Source organism: Panicum virgatum, chromosome 2K (genome assembly GCF_016808335.1).
Source record: "Panicum virgatum strain AP13 chromosome 2K, P.virgatum_v5, whole genome shotgun sequence".
In the NCBI taxonomy this organism is placed as follows: Eukaryota; Viridiplantae; Streptophyta; class Magnoliopsida; order Poales; family Poaceae; genus Panicum; species Panicum virgatum.
The window spans coordinates 53712339-53731578 of record NC_053137.1 but is presented as its reverse complement, the minus strand read 5'-3'; the positions used below and the strand labels follow the sequence as shown (position 1 = coordinate 53731578).

Here is a 19240-nt window from a genome sequence, read left to right as displayed (position 1 = left end):
ATGACGGCGACCTTGCTTCTGTTTTTTGTGCTTGAGGCCTGCAGCGAGGAGTTCCACCATTCGTCAACTTGAACTCCTGGTAGTGGCACATCGATGAGCCCTTCCGTCCAATCCCTAACCAAAACCCATATCTCCTTAGCAAAACAACACTGCAAACAAAAACTGCCAGGTCATGGGATATTGCGATGCCGACCATGCTGGGGATAGTGGCACACGAAGATCAACCACTGTATATTTCTTCAGTTTAGGATCAGGAACCATATTATGGTGCAGCAAGAGACAACCAACTGTGACATTATCTAGTACTGAAGCAGAGTATCGTTCAGCAGCAATGGCAGCACATGAAAGCACATGGCTCAAGCAATTAATGGAGGACCTCCACCAGCTGCCAGAATACCATGTAAGGATTTTCTGTGATAGTTTATCTTCTATTCGTTTGGTGGAAAATCCAGTATTCCACGCAAGGACCAAGCACATAGAAATTCACTATCACTATATAAGAGAAAAGGTACTTGAGGGAGAGATTGAGATGGTGCCTACCAAGACAGAAGAACATATTGCTTATATCCTCACCAAGGGCCTACACAAGATAAAGTTTGAGAAGTTTCGAAAGGCGCTTGACATGGTCTGCAAGACAACTCTAGAGGAAAGTTTGCCTTGAGAGGGAGTGTTGAAAAGAGTGCAAGGAAAACTTCTAGAGTGTTCTTCACAATGCTAGAATGAGATATTTTCTATGAACACATCTAGAATTAGTAATAAATAAATTTAGAATATGTTAAAATATTTTGGAATTCTCTAGAAGGGGACACTTGTCCTAATATTATGTCTCCCCTTGGCTTATAAATAGAGACCCCCTCCCTTGCCATGGCATCCATCCATGAGCATGGTAGATGAGAGGTGCTAGTGTTAGGGTCTTCCAGTTAAGCAATATAGTTACTTAGTGTATAAGTTGTGATCCATCGAAGGTTGGCTCTGTCACCCGGGACCACAAAGGGTCTGGGCTTTATCGTAGGTTGGCTCTGCCACCCGGAAGCCAGCTTCATCTGTTGGTAGGCTCTGCCACCCGGAAGTAAAAAGACGGCTCTGACGGCAAAAGGACCCAATACACTAAGTAACTAGAAATTTGAGAGGCTGATCGACTCTATAGTGAGTTGGTGTGTCATATGTGTAGGTCCTCATCAAAGTGGGTATTAGGGCCACCTCGATTTTCCAACATTTGCATATCCAGAACCAAGGTTGGATCGGGATACCATTGCAGTTTCTAGGTCATCCCTAAGCTTCCTCTGCAGAAAAAGCTTCAACTCCTCCAAACCCCTTTTCTTTGTCTCCAAAAATGTTAGGTTAAGCATCCACCAAGCTTTCTGGGAAGCCTTGTCACGGTTTAGTGTGGCTGTCATATCTACATCAAGTGTGATGGGTGCGTGGAAGGGTACAACTGGACTAGGAACAACATATTCATACTTATTAGGAAATTCTCCAGACTGAAAAAAGAAAAAAAACAACGCGATTAGAAAGAGAAAACTAAAGAAACAGCGATTTATAAAAGAAAACTCCCACCAGTTTAGAAAGAGAGTAGTTACCACTGATGGAAGGTACGACACTTATTGTATCCCTTGGTTTCTCTCATCCAGATTAGACCCACGATCTGGCATTCACTGTTATCCATGGCAATGTTTCGCTTCCAGTCCCAATGTGAAGCTCCAAAACAAGCAATTCCTTGTTGCAGCGTTCCATCCAAGCACAGAACATCTCCTGATCGGCTCTCTCTCTAGAGTAGTCTTCGTTCGGCTCTTGTAGTCGAGTAGCTCTGGATTCATCACCCTGTATCCAAGCAATCTAGCACGGGTGTTGTCCTTCATTTGAACAGCATCCCGAAGCGAGATCCGCGCATCCACTTGAAATGCAACAGCATTGGTATCCCGGTTTCCCATATTTGTCTTGGCATCAACAAGGCTCGAGACAGTCATGACTGTCTGAGCCATCGCTACACAGTCGAGTAGCTGTCGAGGCGAAGTGCTGATCTACACACGTGACCAAATCCCAGAAATTTTTGGCATGCAGAAATGGAAGGACAGAACCATGCCAAAACGATAATAACATTCAAATGGAAGTCTAATTATATAATCGTGGGTTATGAACTTTAACAGAGGCGGAATCGACGAACCGACGGGTGGCACGTGTAATTGCGGCGGCGGCGCTCGAAACGGCAACGACGGCGCTCGGACCGGCGGTGGCACTCGTCCCCGTTGAGAAGAAGCTCAACCCAAACCCTATTCCTAGTGGGATTCGTGGCCTGAGAGCGCGGCTAGGTCGCCTCTGATCGCGCAGATCTTGTCGTTCATAAGCACTCAGTCAGACGCGTAAATATTTGCAAAAAAGACCTCCAACTTTACTAGAATCAACCTGCGGTTGAAAATTCGGAAATCGAGCTGTTTTTACAGAAATTACAGAAAGTCGCCCACACGTTACAACAACAACATAGCCTTTTTTCCCCAAGCAAATTGGGGTAGGCTAGAGATGAAACCCGAAAAAAATAAGTTCAAGGTTCAGGCACATTGATAGCTAGTCTCCAAGTGCTCCTATCCAAAGCTATCTCTTTAGAGATATTCCAATCCTTAAGGTCTCTCTTAACCGACTCATCACACGTCAGTTTAGGTCTACCTCTACCCCTCTTTACATTATCGACCCGCTCAAGAACCCCATCACGCACCGGCACCTCAGGAGGCCTTCGTTGGACATGTCCAAACCATCTCAGCCGATGCTGGGTAAGTTTATCCTCAATTGGTGCCACTCCGACCCTATCCCGAATAACTTCGTTCCGGACTCTATCCCTCCTTGTGTGCCCGCAAAACCACCGCAACATCCGCATCTCTACTACACTCAGTTGCTGGACATGTCACCTTTTTGTAGGCCAACATTCAGCACCGTATAGCATCGCCGGACGAATTGTTGCCCTATAGAATTTGCCTTTTAGCTTTTGTGGCACCCTCTTGTCACAAAGGATGCCAGAAGCTTGCCGCCATTTCAACCAGCCAGCTGAAATTCTATGCCTAACATCTTCATCAATGTCGTCATCCTTTTGTAGCACCAACCCTAAATACCAAAAAGTATCCTTCTGGACCACCACTTGTCCATCTAGACTAACGTCTCCCCTCTCATGCCTAGTCGCGCTGAAATCGCACGTCATGTACTCGGTCTTGGTCCTACAAAGTCTGAACCCTTTCGACTCTAACGTGCGTCTCCACAGCTCTAACTTCCTGTTAACCCCTGCCCTACTCTCGTCAACTAGCACCACATCATCAGCAAAGAGCATACACCAAGAGATCTCACCTTGTATATACTTTGTGACCTTATCCATCACTAAAGCAAATAAATAAGGATTTCCCATTTTTCCCTTCCTCGTCTCTCATTTCCCATTTTTTCCCCGTTTTCCCTTTTTTCCCATCTCCCATTTCCCCCCGTTTTCCCTTTTTTCCCCTTCCTCGCTCACTGTCCTGGTCTGCCTCGTCGGCGCTGGCGGCCCGTCCGCGTGATGGATTCGGCCACCGGCGCCGCTATCGAGGTCGTCATCGCCGCACCAGAGGACGCCGCGCCGGCGCACAACGGTCAGCGGACCCACCCGCCGTCGCACGCGTTCGGGCACGTCCCCGCGATGGGGGAGTACAAGGTGCTCCGCATCTCCGCCGCGAGTGGGGAGGAAGCGGCCGGGCCCGCGTCCACGGCGGCGCCGCTCACCATCTTCTACGGCGGGTGGGTGTTCGTGTTCGAGGACCTCCGTCTGGTCGCGGCGGCGGGGGCGAGGAGCCGGCGGGGGAGGTGTGCGCGGTGTGCCTGGCGGAGTACGAGGGCGGGGAGGAGGTGCGCGTGCTGCCCGCCTGCCGCCACGGGTTCCACCGGGAGTGCGTGGACCGGTGGTTGTTCACGGGCGCGCTCACCTGCCCCGTCTGCCGCGCCACCGTCGCCGCCCGCCCCGAGGAGCACGACGCCAAGTCCTGCGCCAGGGCCGGCGATGCCGCGCTTCCTGCCGTAGGAAAGGAATCTGTAATGGTGTTCAGCTCAGCGGAGGCTCAGCCTTGTTGTCAAGAACACGGCATTCCTTGTAGGTGGAAGGAGAGAACAACATTGATTCGATCAATAAGTGGCGGAGCCAGGATTGAAACATAGAGGGGGCTAATTTACTAATGCTGATAATTAGGAGAGACCACATCTTGTTAATGAGCAACATTAACAATGAAATTAAAGAGATTTATGTGTAGTTACACCAACATTAGGGGGCCATGGCCCCTGCCCGCCCCCCTTGTCTCCGCCCCTGCGATCAATGAGATGTTATGCTAGATCAAAATGTTTTTCTTGAGAGCACGCCCGCAGTCAAGCTCGGTCAGGCCGCGTCGACGACACCATCCGCCATGAACCCGACACGAGGTTGAGGCCAGCCGTTGCGAGGCATAGCAGCACTACCATTCGTCGGCTCACCGGGCTCGCGCCAGCACACCACGGAACTCTCGTCTGCGACGCCCGCACTGCAGCTGCGCGCCTGCGCCGGCCATGGCCTGCCCTGCACCGCGGCCTGGCGCCGGCTACTCAGCTCGCCGCGTGGCAGTCGTGTTCCGTGCCAGCCACCCACTAGCCGTGCTGACGAACGCTGTCGATGAGTTTCATCTCATCCCCGTGCCGTGCGGCTGTGTCGCGTACCACACTCGCCACCTCCAGCTAGGCGCCGCAGAGTCGGCTGCAAATGAAGACGACGAAGGCCAAGTCTTGTTGGGCTGAGAGGGGCCGGGTGTTGCGCTTACGGAGGAGCATGAGTGTTGTAGCATCACGGTTGGATGGAAAATGAACGGGACAGATCGGTGACTGCAGGCAACAGTCGAGGAGCCTGACTGCAGACGATCTGGTTCCGCTCCGTACCGCGGTTTCAAGGAACCAGATCCTCTGCAGTTGGGCTTCTTGACTTCACTCTGCAGTCACGCGATATCAGCCGTCAATCCGTGATCCTACAATGCTCCCGTGCTAGCGCTCGCGCGCGGCTCTCCTAGCCGTTGGCTCTTTATCACGGCTCTCGTGGCCGACGGCTCGCTCTCCTCGGCAACTCATCCCCCCCGCCTCCTCCCTCGTCCCCTGCGCCGCGGGCTCGCGTCCCGGCGAGGCGCCGCCGTGGGAGCGCCCGATCCTCGCCGCCCAGCCTCCTCCCTCGTAGGCCTTCCCTGCTGGAGAGGATCAAGCGCAGCAGCAAGAGCGCAAGGGACGGCCCGCTGCTGTTCGGCACCCAATTGATGAAGCACGAAGGGAAAGACGACGAACTGGTGGTTGAAGCCGCACCACAAGGAGCAAAGCAATCGTCCCATCGGAGTCCCAGGAAAAGCAGCCGCCGACGGCCGTTCAGGTGGACAAGGCCAAGCTCTACTGCTCCATGTGCGCTGCTTGTTGACGCCTCCCATCTACCAGGTCGGGTTCATGATTTGATTTCTGTGTGCAAGCTTAGCTTCCCTCATCTCTGCAATCTGCGCACATAATTTCGATTACTAGTGGTTCATGGTCGTCATCTCCTGTTGGCGTGCAGTGCGCGGTGGGGCACCTGGCGAGCTACAGCTGCCGCGTCAAGCTCTCGGGCCGCCATTGCCGGACCTGCCGCGACCGCGGCACCGCCTCCTCCGCCTATGCGCACTGTCCTGGCCTCGACTTCTTCTTCGCCGACCTCCGCGTGCCGTGCGACTTCGAGCAGTACGACTGCAAGGCCTATGTCCCCTACTTCCGCGGCGCCAACCACGGCTGCAGCTCCCTTCTCTGCTCGCTGCGGAGGCGCGGACGCTAGCCGCCCACCTCGCCGTCGACCACTACTGGGCCCTCCACGACGTCGCCTACGGCACACCGCTTCCGGTCGCCGTGCCCTTGCCCGCGGCGGCGCCAGCCTCGGACCTCCGGCTGCTGCGCGGGACGACGCGTCGCTATTCCTGATGGCCGCGGGCCCGTTGGGCGGCGGCGCGCCGGTGTCGGTGGTGCTCGTCCAGGCCACGGCCAGCCCTCCGGCGCTCCCGCGGTACACGTGCACCTTCTATACGAACCCGCCCCCGGGCGCGGCGGCGCCTCGCCGGGACGCGAGCCCGCGGCGCAGGGGATGAGTTGCCGAGGAGAGTGAGCCGTCGCCCACGAGAGCTGCGAGAAAGAGCCAGCAGCTAGGAGAGCCGCGCGCGAGCGCTAGCACGGGAGCATCGTAGGATCACGGGTCGACGGTTGATATCGTGTGACTGCAGAGTGAAGTCAAGAAGCCCGACTGCAGAGAATCTAGTTCCGGTTTCAAACGGCGGCGGGATCAGACCACCTCGGCACACGGCTTATCGCCATATGGAACAGTGGCTTTTACCTTACCACTGAATGAATCAGCTGTAGCCATTTCATCCGGCTGTAGAGGTATAGATTTGCACCTTCGCAAAATGGGTTTGAGCTTACACCGATAACCACAACCAATCTCAATAATCAATCCTCAATGTGCTTCCACTGAATCTGAACTTCAAACATTGAACTGCAAGCTCTTTCCAGTCTAACTGAAATGCAAATGGCAGCAAACCAGCTAAGATGGCAGAATAAGTGACACCAAAACATAAAATGTGTATCGGTAGTCCCAATATGGTCTTGTGAGTCACACAAATAGGACCATAGACATAGAGCATGCGATGTACTCTCTCCGTTCCAAATTATAAGTCATTCCAAAAATCTTGGAGAGTCAAACCATCTCAAAGTTTGACCAAAATTGTAGAGAGAAATATAAAGATTTATGACATCAAATAGATGCACTATGAAAATATAGCTAACAAAGAATATAATGATACTTAATTGGTATCATAAATGTTATTATCTTGTCATATAAATTTGGTTAAACTTGAAAAACTTTGACTCTCCAAAATTCTTGGAATGACTTATAATTTGGAACGGAGGGAGTAAAAAAGATGACCAAATGTTTCCGAGTAAATGGATGCAGCAAAGGGTCTCCAGTAAATAAGCCATACATCTCCATCCCTGCCCAGACAACGGCTTCCAAAATAACCACAAAGAACTCCCAATATCATAACATTGAATGTTACTGCCATGTTTGGTTCAGTCATTGCAGAACGCTGGAAAATCAACCAACGAATTAATAGGAGCATCAAAATTCCAAAGAACCAGCAGGTATCCCCGCGCTGCAGGCGGGCACCAAGCTGACAGTACAGACGCGTATGTCAGTATACAAATATGCAGTAGATTTAGGTGCAGTGGCAAAGGTGGTATATATTAGGCAATTGTCATTCAAACGTAACATTTAGTTTCGTACGATGTGTAGACAGCTTGTACATAATGCTATATTTTGATGGCAGCCATTGATGGCAGAAGGATACTAATTTTGCATACGCAGAAATGTACTGTCTTTGCACTTGAAGCAACTGATACCTGTGTACAGATGCAAAAGCAGGTTCAAAATCTGATGGTAAAAGTAAAAGAGATTAACAAAAAATGCAGTGCACTATTATGGATCATGAAGCAAACAGAAACAGAATAATATAAACATGGCACGAAACCTATGCAGCCCTTACTATCAGGATGGAACCTATGCAGCCCTTACTATAAGGATGGCATGCGTTACAGATTTGACTTAAAATAACAAAAGTTGCATGAAGCAATGATAAGATTATCAATGCTGTGGAGAACAGATGGCAATGGCAAGGAAACATTAATACTACATATGCATTTATCAAAAGGTTTAGGAATCAATTCTCATTCTTTGAAAAAGCTAATGTTACTAAGAAACAGAATTCTGTATTGGTAAACAGCGCGGAAGATACTATGGAGGAATCATGGATGGGAAAATGATTACATACTAGGAAAGGAATCCTTCTGTAGGCGTGCATTACATAATAGAACAGGTAACTGAAAAAGCATCTAGTCTATGCAGCCCTTAGAACAAACCTGAAATAGCAAGAGTTGTGTCAGTGAATAACTAATTGTTGGTAGATGTTTCTGAAGAAAATACTATGCAATGGGAGTACTTGCCTAGCCTGAGAACATTGTAGAAGAAAACAAAAGAAAATGAGAGGGAAAATATGTTAGGCCGTATACAGGTAGTTAGTTTAAGCATAGTAGCATCATCTTAGGATCAGGCATTAGCAGCTGTACAGATGAGTACCGACACGGTGGCACTATAGGAAGAAAAATTTTCCACACCATGAATGCACGGGGAGTTTGCGTTGGAGAGGAAAAGTGATGGAAGAATCACCTGGAGGCAATATAAGCCAGCGCGTAACAGGTTGCTGCGATGGGAGGTGAGATCCCAAAATAGAGCTTCGTAAATGAGAAGGTGGCAAGGCTGAGATATGATTTGCTGATAGTTCCCCGCTGGTGGTGCCTACATCACAAACCCAAACCATCTGGTTGGCAGATGAGTACCAAAATTGCGACACTGCAGGCAGAAAAATTCGTGACACCATCAATACACAGCTATCACAGTGGTCAACAGATACAGTGAGTTAAATAAAGAATTAATGTATGGTGCATCATGAATGAAATAGTACTGGTTTCGGAGCAAACATGTAATAGTCAACTAAGCATATATGAGCTGTTGTGGAAACTGTACTGTCATTGAAACAATGCAGATACAACTAAGATCTGAACATTCAGATAATTGTTGGCTTGAACAGCGGGGTAAAGTAAGTCACCACTTTATAAAATAATCTGTCCATGTGGAAATGGAACAAAGATAAATAGAAGGAAAAGAGTACGAAGTCTGAAGCAAAGATAAATAAAAGGACAATTTATATGAAATTAAGGTATCTCTAGCACTGTGAAACAAAATGAGCAGAAGATATATAGTAAGATCTTGCAAGCTAATTAATACCATTATTGGCCTTATTCTGAAGGCACATCTCAGAAGTGGAGCAGCTACAGAATAAGGTAATAAGTAACATAATTGCTTACTAACTGTTTGCAGCTGTTACATCCCATGAAGCAAGCCATGTGGAAAGGATCAACAATTATAATTTTTTTTTGCATATTGTTGTTCACAGCAGTAGCAACATATCAGGTGGCATAAAGAGTTTAGGAGCAGAGTTTCATACTTGCGGTACATTTTTTTAAAAAAAATTGCATACATGCATTTTGAGGCATGCATGAAGATAGTATGGAAAGAATGAGATATTTGTGTCACCTGCACTGTAAACTTCACAGAATGGATGCAACTTTGGCAGTATCTAACTTGGCATAAATAAAATGAAGGCAGTGAAGAAATCTGTCAGCTCCCATATTACCTGTGGAAAGGGCACTCTCTAAATATCATATTACATAAGTAGCTGTTAGAATTAAATTCACTTGGTGAGGAATGCAATGTGGAGTAGGAATATGAAATTGCAACAACAATAGTAGGTCGGTAATTGTTGGAATTTCTCTGCGAAACAACTTTTCAAAAAAGAGATTTGTTAGCGAAGCTAAAGCTGATGAACATTATCAAGTGGACGAATATTCCAGGTCTGGCTTGCTAGGATTTGCAGTTTGATACATTTAAAGCGCCTTTGAGTCATAGGAGGTTCATCTCGTGTAACTAATGAATTTGTACTAATAGACCTTCAAATAAGTGCCCCCTAAATTATGAAGAGACTTTTTGTAGGAATATCCAAAGGATAAGCCACGTGACTGCATATAAAGCAATATGCCAGTTTTTTATTTGGGGGGACATGATGGGTGAGACATCTGGGCAGGGAGGAACTCAAGGCCATCCTGTTCCTCCTCTGGTTCCTGAACCTGAAGCTGAGCAAGTTGTGGCGCCAAGACCCGGAGCAGTGGTGGGTGAAGGCCATGGTAGAAGGATGGTTGAAGAAAGGATCTTGGAGCAGCTAAAATGGATCGAGAAGCTAGTTTTTGTTTGCATCATGCATGTTTTGTATGCAATCATGAAGAAGTAAAAGTAGTAGATGGAATGCTGTTGGTTAAATCAGTGGTAGCATGATGGAATGCTTTTGGTTGTATGAATGGATGGGTGGATCAATGAATGAATGTCTTGATGAATCCCAGAATTATAAGTTGTAAAAAAATGGACCACATCCAGGACAAAGACCATAAATCATAGCACAAGCAGCTACTAACATTGGAAATAACATGATCACAGTTTTAGTCATCCACAACCCTAAGTAGCTAAAGTAGACCACATTCATAACCCTCACAAAGTAGCAAAAGTAGAACACATCCAGGAGACAGTTGATCAGTTTTTTGTCATCCAGAATGATCTAACAAATTCAAAAGCCCCATCAATTTACAAAATGAGCTTGCCACACATCAAACAAGCAACTTCTTCTTGCTCCTGGTTCCCATTGCAGGGTTGTCTGGAGAACTTGGGACCTTGCTTCTTGTATTCATGGCTGGACTCCCTAGGCCTTGTGCTTGCACCATAGCAATTGCTTCCTTTTTCTTCTTTATAGGTAGCTTGGATGTCTGGCCACCAGAGTGATTCTGCCGCAGTCCTCCATCTGGGATTTCAGGGCTGATAGTGACAAGATCAATCTGGTTAGACCCACTACCAGATTTTTTATTGCAGACATATAGAACTGAGTTAGTTAGAACACATGATCAGTTTTGTACTAATTGATGATGAGGAACAATTGCTAACCTAATGGACTCAGAAGCTGTAGATGGTGTTGAGCTTTTTTTCTTCTTTGCATCAGCTGCAGTTGTGCTTGTGCTCTTCCTCTTCTTTCCGGTAGTTCTTTCGGTTGTGCTTGTGCTTGTGCTCTTGCGCTTCATCCTAATGACGGGTTTCTTCAAACGCTTCCCACGGTCCGTGCCATCCAGCCCAGCCTGTGACAGCGGCAGGTGCGGCGCTGGTTGTGGTGGTGGGGGCGGCGGCGCTGGCTGAGGCGGAGTGGTGGGTACTGCGGCAGTTGCTTCATCTTCGAATCTGGAGTCCAGGGAAGCTTTGCGGTCAAGATCCGACAGGAAGGCCTAATCGTCAGCTATGAGGCGAGCGGCTTGGGCGAAGGCGGGCGCGCACGGGTCGTGGGGGCCGATGCGGTTGAGCACGTCGAAGGCGCGGCGATACAAAGTTTTGATGAAGCCAGGGTTGCGGGCGGCCAGGACGGTGGGGATGAGGTCAAAGACGGAGTAGGGATCGGGGGCCCCGTACAGGAGGCACTGACGCTGGGCGGCGCGGAGGGCGATGGCAGCGACCAAGAGGATGTCGGCGAGAGGAGCGCATGGGTCGACGGTAAGGTCATAGACAAGTAATGGCCAGCTGCGCTCGGGGTTGCCCACTGCCAGCAACTTCTTGGCATTGTCCACATACCGCCTCGCCTCTACCTGCTCGGCGGGGTCCATGGCTGGCTACCGGGGGATGGAAGGATCCATGGCTCGCCACTGGGGGCACAGCAACCCGCCATGGAAAGGAAGCCACGCCCGTGCCCGCAATTCAGAGATATCACGAATCGGCAACCGACGGGCTCCGGCCGGTGAGGCTCCGAGCGAAGCCTCCACGCGGTGAGCGCACGACGCTGGAGGAGCTGGATCGGAACGGGCGTATCGACCTTATCAGGGTGGGAGGGGTGGCGGCCGAGAGAGAGATGAGGGGGCGGGCCGCGGGCGCGCGGCGATGGCCCTATTTGAATCCAACAACTCTGCTTTTTAGGCCCGCACACAGCCAAAAAAAAGTCTTTCAAGATACCTATTTTAGATTGAGACTAACAAATTTGCTATCGGACGAGAATGCAGGCCCATGTCACCCTGCCAGCATGGAGGAGTGATGCAAAATGACCGTCCTGCCCCTCTTAGAATTCCCCTTCATCCAATCATCCCCCATCGGTCGAGCCCGCTCGTTAGTTCCATCCCTTCCCGCTCACTCCTCTCTTCTCCCCCGCCCGCTCCCGCCGCCGCGGCGACTTCGACAGCGACTCCAGTTCTTTCAAGATGAAACATTCCTGCAATGACATAAACCAATTAAGTATTTGGGTATATGGATGACATTCACATAAAGAAAGTTATCTCTAAGAATACAAAGCAAAATATAGCATGATAAATACATTTGCTCCAGAAAAGGATTCACTACGGGAGACAGGAACTTCAAAGACCATTTTCCTCACGGCAAAGGCTTTGCCGTGTGCAACACACGGCAAAGGCCACACGGCAAACAAACATCGGCAAAGGCTGTTTTTGCCGTGTGCCTTTTGTCGGGCACACGGCAAAGAGTATGCGGTGTGCTAGATGTGACCCACGGCAAACAAAATACAAGAAATAAAAAAAATGCTACGGGCTCGCCGCCTACCACTGCTGCCCTGCTCGACCCGCCGGAGCCAGCTCCAGCCGTCGTCGCGCCGCCGGACTTCCGCCGCCGCGCCCCTGGACCTCGACCACCGCGCCCCTAGACCTCTGTAACACCCGGTTTATAAAAGGACATAAACCGAACAATCATATACGTGCCAGGATCAAGTCACACATATATACAATAGAATGAACAATATATCACAGCACATATCACGTAAAAAGATATAATAAAGCGAATACGAATGTTATTTATTACATTAATGACAAAATGTCTGATACAGCGGAAGCGTAAAATACATATACGAAAACTCTCGGAAGCTGAGCGCCACAGGGACGTCGACTGGGAGACGAACGCCTAGAAGTCCTCGTACTCCTGGTAGCTCTGGGTGAACTCCCTCGCGTTGGCAGGAACTGAGCAGCAGTAGAGTATCCCCAAAAAGAACAAGGAAAAAAGAGTAGAGTAGGCAAGAGTGAGTACACAACTTGTACTCAACAAGTATAACACAAACTATGAGGCTCTAAGGTTGGCTGACTCAACTTCATTAGCTTTTAATCTTGGCAAAATTTTATTAGAACTAATTACTACAAGTTGATAAAATTACCATAACCCAGTTACATAGTAATTAATCAAATTAATTAAGAACTTCTGAGAACCACAGCGAAACCACCAAGGTAACCCCACTAATCAAAAGAAGGATCCGGCCCGCTCATGACCGTGAGCACGACTAGTATACCAGTTTTACACTCTGCAGAGGTTGCACATCTTTACCCACAAGTCGTGAACTACGCTAGTTGTTCATCACACTTTCGTAGGTGAGATGGCTAGCAAACTCACTACGAAGCCGTTACAAAGAATCTCGTTGGTAAGGAGTAACCGCGAGGGTTGGATCGGCGACTATGGAGCAGGTCTAGTGGGCGTCAAGACACGGAGCACAGACGAGGCCACTCAGCACGAGGGCCATAGAAGCTTACCACCCTTGCCCCACAGGTAAGTTACTCCAAACCAAAAAGACCTAATTAGTAAGTCAAGACCGTCCCATTCCAGTCTTGTGGTTGCACGGTTGTCCCAGGTTGTCGCTCTAATGACGTACGGTCCTTATGGAGAGTAGCTAGCAAAAAACATAGTGCGAGCCCCCTAAACCAAGTTTCTAGAAAAATAAATTTTAACGAGACGTGAGTCGCTCAAGCACAGAACACAGAGGGCCACTCTCAGAATTAAGTTGCATAAGACCATTAACAATTTAATTAAAAAGGACCATGAGTGAGAGCGCAGCACCTAGCACAACTAACCAAAAAATGCAATCCAAGGGATATATATATAGGTAATAAAGTGGCTTGGAAAGTCCTTATAGGCATACAGTATTAAAATACATTATGAAATTGTATTAAAAGTGATGGGTGTTGTTCATGTTATACTTGCCTTTCTCAAAGTTCTCCTGCTGCTCAAACTGTTGTGAAGACGGTGGCTGCTCCGGGTAATGGTACTGATGCTCCTCCGGTAGCTCAACGTCTACTCACGAACACATGGCCAAAAACAAGGCAACAACATAAACATACATGCAAACAAAGGCTAACACTAAGAAACAGTACAACAATACATAAAAACAACGAGCAAAACTAAGCTAGAACTATTTTACGCATTACAACGATCGCGTGGACATAAAGAACACCTAAAACGGAGCTAGAACGTGAAAACTTGGCCTAAAAACAAGATCCAGGGACCTATCTGCGAGAAAGACTAAGTTTCCAGGGGTTTTCTGCAAAAACCAGGGACTTATGCGTAAAAACTAGAAAGATCTGAGGGCTGACGTGCAAAAAGACCTGGGCTGGACGACGGGTTCTATTTTAGAAAAACTCAGGGACCTAAACGTTAAAAACAGGAGCTGGTTGGAAATACTTTTGAACGTGACTGGACGGCGGGTTGTTTTTGGAAAAACATAGGGGCTACTTTGCATAAACGCCAGCGCTGACCGTTACACGATTCTTTTGACTCGGCACGGGTTAACGCGGGCCATTGGATTCAGGGGCGGAGACAAGGGGAGGGGGCGGGTAGGGGCCTGGCCCCCCTAATGATCCCGTAGCACCATTATAGCACCATTATAAAAAATGGAACTTACCCTAGCGGCAGCCTGCGGCAAGACTGTTGCCCCCCCCAATCACTGCTTGCCCCCCTGATCAAATCCTGGCTCCGCCCATGATTGGATTTACATCGGGCGGTTTAGGGCGCGGGGTCGCGGGGGGGGGGGGGGGGGCGCTGACCGCCGGAGCGTCGCTCCGCAGCGGCGAGCTCACCGAAGATGGCTGATCCAACGTTACACGGGTCCGTTCGGGCTGCGGTCTGGTGCAAAAGCTCAAGCGCAACACATGTAATTCACTGGGGCATCGTGCGAGGGTCGAGGATGCCCGGAGCATGGAGCTCGGCGGTGGAGGCGGCACTACGGCTACGGAGTTCACGTATACGCGACACCGGGCCTCCTTTCTGGGCTCAAAGTTATTAGCGAGCTACTGTGCGTGTGCGCAAAACCAGAACGCAGCACGGGCAGGGCTGTGCCGCGCTGCAACAGTCCCGCCACTGCGGGGCTGCGACGGTGGAGCACCGGCGGCAGTGCTCTCGCTCCAGGGGGGTCTACGTGCTAAGGTAACTGATGCAAAAGGTGGAGGGGGTCATGGGGGTGCTCACCGTGCACTGGGTCGGTCGGAGGGGTGTCGCAGGGAGGCCGGCGACGAGGTTGCGCGGTGGCGTTCGGGCAGCGCTCGGGCGGAGCTCAAGGAGGAGACGCGGTGGTGGATCTCCGAGCTCCTGGTCTCTTCGGGCTGACTCGTGCTGATGCTGCGAAGACAGAGCCGGGTTCAACACGGGCTAATCCGCACCTGTAACGAGGAATTGCTGCGGTGGAGCAAACTCACCGGTGTTGGGTCTCGGTCAGATTCACGGTGTTGCACAGGTCGGGGTCGAGGATGAAGGCCCCAGGGAGCTTCACATCAGTGAGGCAAAGCAGGTACGGTGGCTGGCCGGGATTGGGGAGCTGCTGGGCGGCGAGATCGCGGTGGCGTAGAGCTTCAGCACGGTGGAGGCAGGGTGTGGTGGTGGCGCTGTGGTGCAGGAGCGACGGCGTGGATGCGGTTGCGGGCGCAGAGGGTCATGGTGGGGTGTTTAAAGAAGCTGGGCGAGATTCTCGGCGTGTGGGCGAGGAAGGGGATCCCCGGCGATCTTGCCGGTGATCTTGGGCACGGGCGGAGTGGATCGCGCCAACGGCTCGATGATCACGGCTCGAGATATGGCTTCTAGAAGAGGACAACGCGAGCGGGTCTGGACGGTGGGTCTGCAGGAGCTGGGGGTCCACGGGCAGCGAGGTCGCGGCGCGGAGGGCCATCGGCAGAGGAACTCGGCGTGGGGACGAAGAAAGGAAAGAGGAGGAAGAAGCGCTGCCGAAAGGGGCGCAGCTGTCAGTGAGCGGGCTGGGAGAGGAACGCGCGGGCTGGCGTGAGGGAGGAGGTGAGTTGGGCCTGGCGCGGGAGTCTGGGCAGGTGCGGGAAAGGGAAGGAGTGGGAGCGGGTTGGGCCGAAGTGGGGTGAGGAAGTGGGCCGGCCGGGTTTGGGCTTGGGTCCCGTTGGGTTTTCGGGGTTTTCCTATTGCCTTTCTTTTTCCTATCTCTTTTCTTTTTCAAACCTACTCAAACTATTCGAATTCAAATAAAATTTGAATTCAAACCGTAAACACTCAACCAATAAATTTTATGCACCAGCATGAATGCAACAAGTTTAAACCTAGAAAATTTTTAATTACTTGTGAAAGAAAATTAAATTAAATGCAAGTCTAAGCATATTAAATCCAAGAAAAAAAATTAAATAAAGCCAATTAAATTTATTATTAAATGCTGAAATTTAAATTAGGGTGTTACAACCTTAGCCGCCGCGCCCCTGGACCTCGGCCGCCACACCCATGGACATCCGCGGCGGCGGCCGCCACCACCACCACTGTCCCACCGCCAGCTGCACTCCCGCCGCCACCCACTGCCACCACCGTTGTTGCGCCGGGGAGGGAGCTCGCGGCCGCACCGCCGGAGGGAGCTCGAGGTCGATGCGCCGCCGCCGGGGTAGAGGAGGCCGCCGTAGATCCCGCCGTCCGGCCTCGAGCTCCCTCCGGCATCCATGCGCCTGTGCCACCGCCTGGGCTTAGAGGGGAGAAAGGGGAGGGTAGGGAGGGAGGCGGTGGAGGCAGGGAGGAGGAGGAGAGAGGGAGGCAGCGGGGGCCGGGGGAGGGAGAGTGGTGAGGGGTGTTAATAAAGGTAGGGTTTTGATAGGAAGCTGGCCGGCGCGGGTTTAATGGGCTGGATTTGGGCTGGCTTTGCCGTGCGCCAAAGCCAGTGTGCCCAATTCCGGCCCACGACAAAGTTTTATTTTTCAAAAATTATTTGAAATGTATTTAATTAGTTAAATATAGCAAATAAATATAAAAATATATCAAATTTTAACATGGAGTACCACATGTTATATGTGAAGAGTAAAAAAACTTTTGAAGTTGAACTCAAATTCTACCGTCACTTTCACTCCAAACATAACCGCATCCTTCTAAACTCTCCGAGTCTTCTCTGGAGATATTTTTGTTTGTAAGCATCGTACTGAAAAAATTACGAAACCTACTCAATTTTTTACCACTGCCTCCACATATGATATAACGAGGTATTGACAAATCTCATGATTTTCAGACTTTATTTACTTTTTTTAGAATTTTAAAATCATCTGGACACACGTTCGTGGGCGCGTTTTCTAGACAAAATGTTGAAAATTTCTTTTCATTTCATGTGTAAGGCCTCAAACTGGACTAAATAACATGAATATCATTTTTTTCACTAATTTTATTCTATTATTTGAGTCACTTGCAGTTAAAATTTGACTTGATTCAAAAAATTGCTTGAAATGTAATTAATTAGTTAAATATAGCAAAATAATTTAAAAATGTACCAAATTTGAACATGGAGTACTACATGATGTGTGTGGAGGGTAGAAAAAGTTTCGAGGTGAGAAGTGAAAAAAAATTATGACTTTGCCGTGTGCCGAAAATAACACACGGTAAACTATTGCTTTTACCATGTGAAAAAAAAGCACACGGCAAAGTCTTTGCCGTGTGCTAACACATGGCAAAGCATGAATTTTGCCGTATGCTTTTTTTGCCGTGCGTTTTTGTCGTGGCACACGGCAAAGTGGCCCTTTACCGTGTGCCCGACAAAAAACACACGGCAAAGACCTAAGCACACGACATTCTAGCGATTTCCGGTAGTGATTGTAGACGCTATTTCAGAGAGATGTTTCAGAGAGAGTAGCGGAGCCAAGATTAGGGAACACATAGTTCACAGTTTAACTCGATACATCCAACCAAATCTACCCTCTCTCTCATACACATTGCTGGTAAAATAAGACACGCCCAAGATGGCGATTACAAGTTCATTCTATTCAGGGGCTTCTTTAAACGCTTTCCGCAGCCCAGGCCATCCAGCCCAGCCTGTGCTGTGACAGCCTGTGCTGTCGGCAGCCGCGGCGTCATCTGCAGCGCTGGCTGAGGCGGAGCAGTGGGTACTGCGGCGGCTGCTTCATCTTCGAATCTAGAGTCCAGGGAAGCTTTGCGGTCAGGATCCGACAGGAAGGCCCAGGCATCAGCTACGAGGCAAGCGGCCTGGGTGAAGGCGGGCGTGCACGGGTCGTAGGGGCCGGTGTGGTTGAGCACGTCGGAGGCGCGGCGATAGTATCTTTCGATGACGGCAGGGTCGCGGGCGGCTGGGACGGTGGGGATGAGGCCAAAGACGGAGTAGGGTTCTGGGGCCCCGCACGGGAGGCGCTCGTGCTGGGCGGCGCGAAGGGCGGTGGCGACGACATAGAGGAGCTCGCCGCGAGGGACGCATGGGTCGATGGTGAGGACACGGATGAGTAACCGCCAGCAGCGCTCAGGGTCGCCCGCCATCAGGAAATCCTTGGCAATGCGCACACACTCCTCCGCCTCGCGCTGATTGGCGAGGTCCTCGGTTCGCCGCTGGGGAAGGTAAGGAAACATGGCTCGCCGCTGGGGGCACAGCAACCCACCACGGGAAGGAAGCGACGCCCGTGCCCGCAATCCGCGGCCACGCCCGTGTGCCCCGCAACTCTAGCGGCGAGCGCGCGGCGCTGGAGGAGCTGGATCGGGGTATCGGGAAGGGAAGGGGTGGCGGCCGAGAGAGAGCCGAGAGGTAAAGAAATGAGGGGGTGAGCAGATAAAACCCTAGCACTTGAGTGTGTATATATAGTATGTATGCGTGGGGGCAAATTAAACCCGCAAGCCCGAGCGCATGCAAGGCTGCAATGCCGAAATTTGTTCACCACTCACCATGGGCCAGAGCAGGGGCGGATACAGGAGGGGGGCTAGGGGGGCTCAAGCCCCCCCTAAGCTCCCCTAATTACACGTAAAACACTATAGCAAGACCTCCAAATCACCATTAAATCTTCACACAAATCAACATCTATATTATTTCAACCCTCCTTGCCTCCAATCCTGCATCCGCCACGGGCCAGAGAGATCAAACCCAGAGAGATCAACCCCCCCCCCCCCCCCCCCCCCCCGCACGATCGAAAGAAGCAGGAGCGCTTTGGCCTGATCCCGATTCCCGAGCTGCCCGGCAGGGCCACTCCGCCAGCAGGCAGCCGTAGCTCGGCGCGCAGGTGATCCGTGATCGGTGATGCATGTACACGCATGAAGCAGTCCTGGCTCTGGCGACGGCGCCGGCGAGGCTGGGCCTGCGTCCTCTAAATCTTTAAACATGAGTGTCATCATCGGATCGATGACTGTAAGCAAGGCATAAATACTGGACAATACTCAGCTGGTTCTTTTAGAAAATTATTAATCCAAGCTACCTTGTGCTTCTGTACAAGTATTAGATTTCCAATCCGTTCCGAAGGATTCAGATATGTTGCGATTTCTTCACATCAGTTGACTCGTGCAGAT

The 19240-nt window shown here is 50.3% G+C and overlaps 2 protein-coding genes across 2 annotated transcripts; one reads left to right on the top strand and one right to left on the bottom strand.

Moving 5' to 3' along the window:
- Positions 1-3476: 3476 nt before the first annotated feature.
- LOC120696139 (protein TIFY 11b-like) lies at positions 3477-4101 on the top strand. Its single transcript, XM_039979285.1, has one exon. It carries the CDS (start codon positions 3533-3535, stop codon positions 4028-4030), a length of 498 nt encoding a protein of 165 aa, XP_039835219.1. The 5' UTR covers positions 3477-3532; the 3' UTR covers positions 4031-4101.
- A 7721-nt stretch (positions 4102-11822) lies between these two features.
- LOC120695458 lies at positions 11823-18316 on the bottom strand. Its single transcript, XM_039978704.1, has 3 exons — positions 17862-18316; positions 16217-16487; positions 11823-11924 (listed from the first exon to the last, which is right to left on the bottom strand). The coding sequence occupies exons 1-3, from the start codon at positions 18314-18316 to the stop codon at positions 11823-11825; spliced, it is 828 nt and encodes a 275-aa protein (XP_039834638.1).
- Between the last annotated feature and the right edge of the window lie 924 nt (positions 18317-19240).

Coding starts and splice junctions, on each gene's coding strand:
- LOC120696139 (XM_039979285.1), top strand. CDS start 3,533: ATGGATTCGGCCACCGGCGCCGCTATCGAGGTCGTCATCGCCGCACCA.
- LOC120695458 (XM_039978704.1), bottom strand. CDS start 18,316: ATGTTTCCTTACCTTCCCCAGCGGCGAACCGAGGACCTCGCCAATCAG. Junction 16,488..17,861: donor CTGGACTCTAGATTCGAAGA/TGAAGCAGCCGC, acceptor CTCCTCCTCCCT/GCCTCCACCGCCTCCCTCCC. Junction 11,925..16,216: donor TGGCGGCCGCCGCCGCGGAT/GTCCATGGGTGT, acceptor ATGTCATTGCAG/GAATGTTTCATCTTGAAAGA.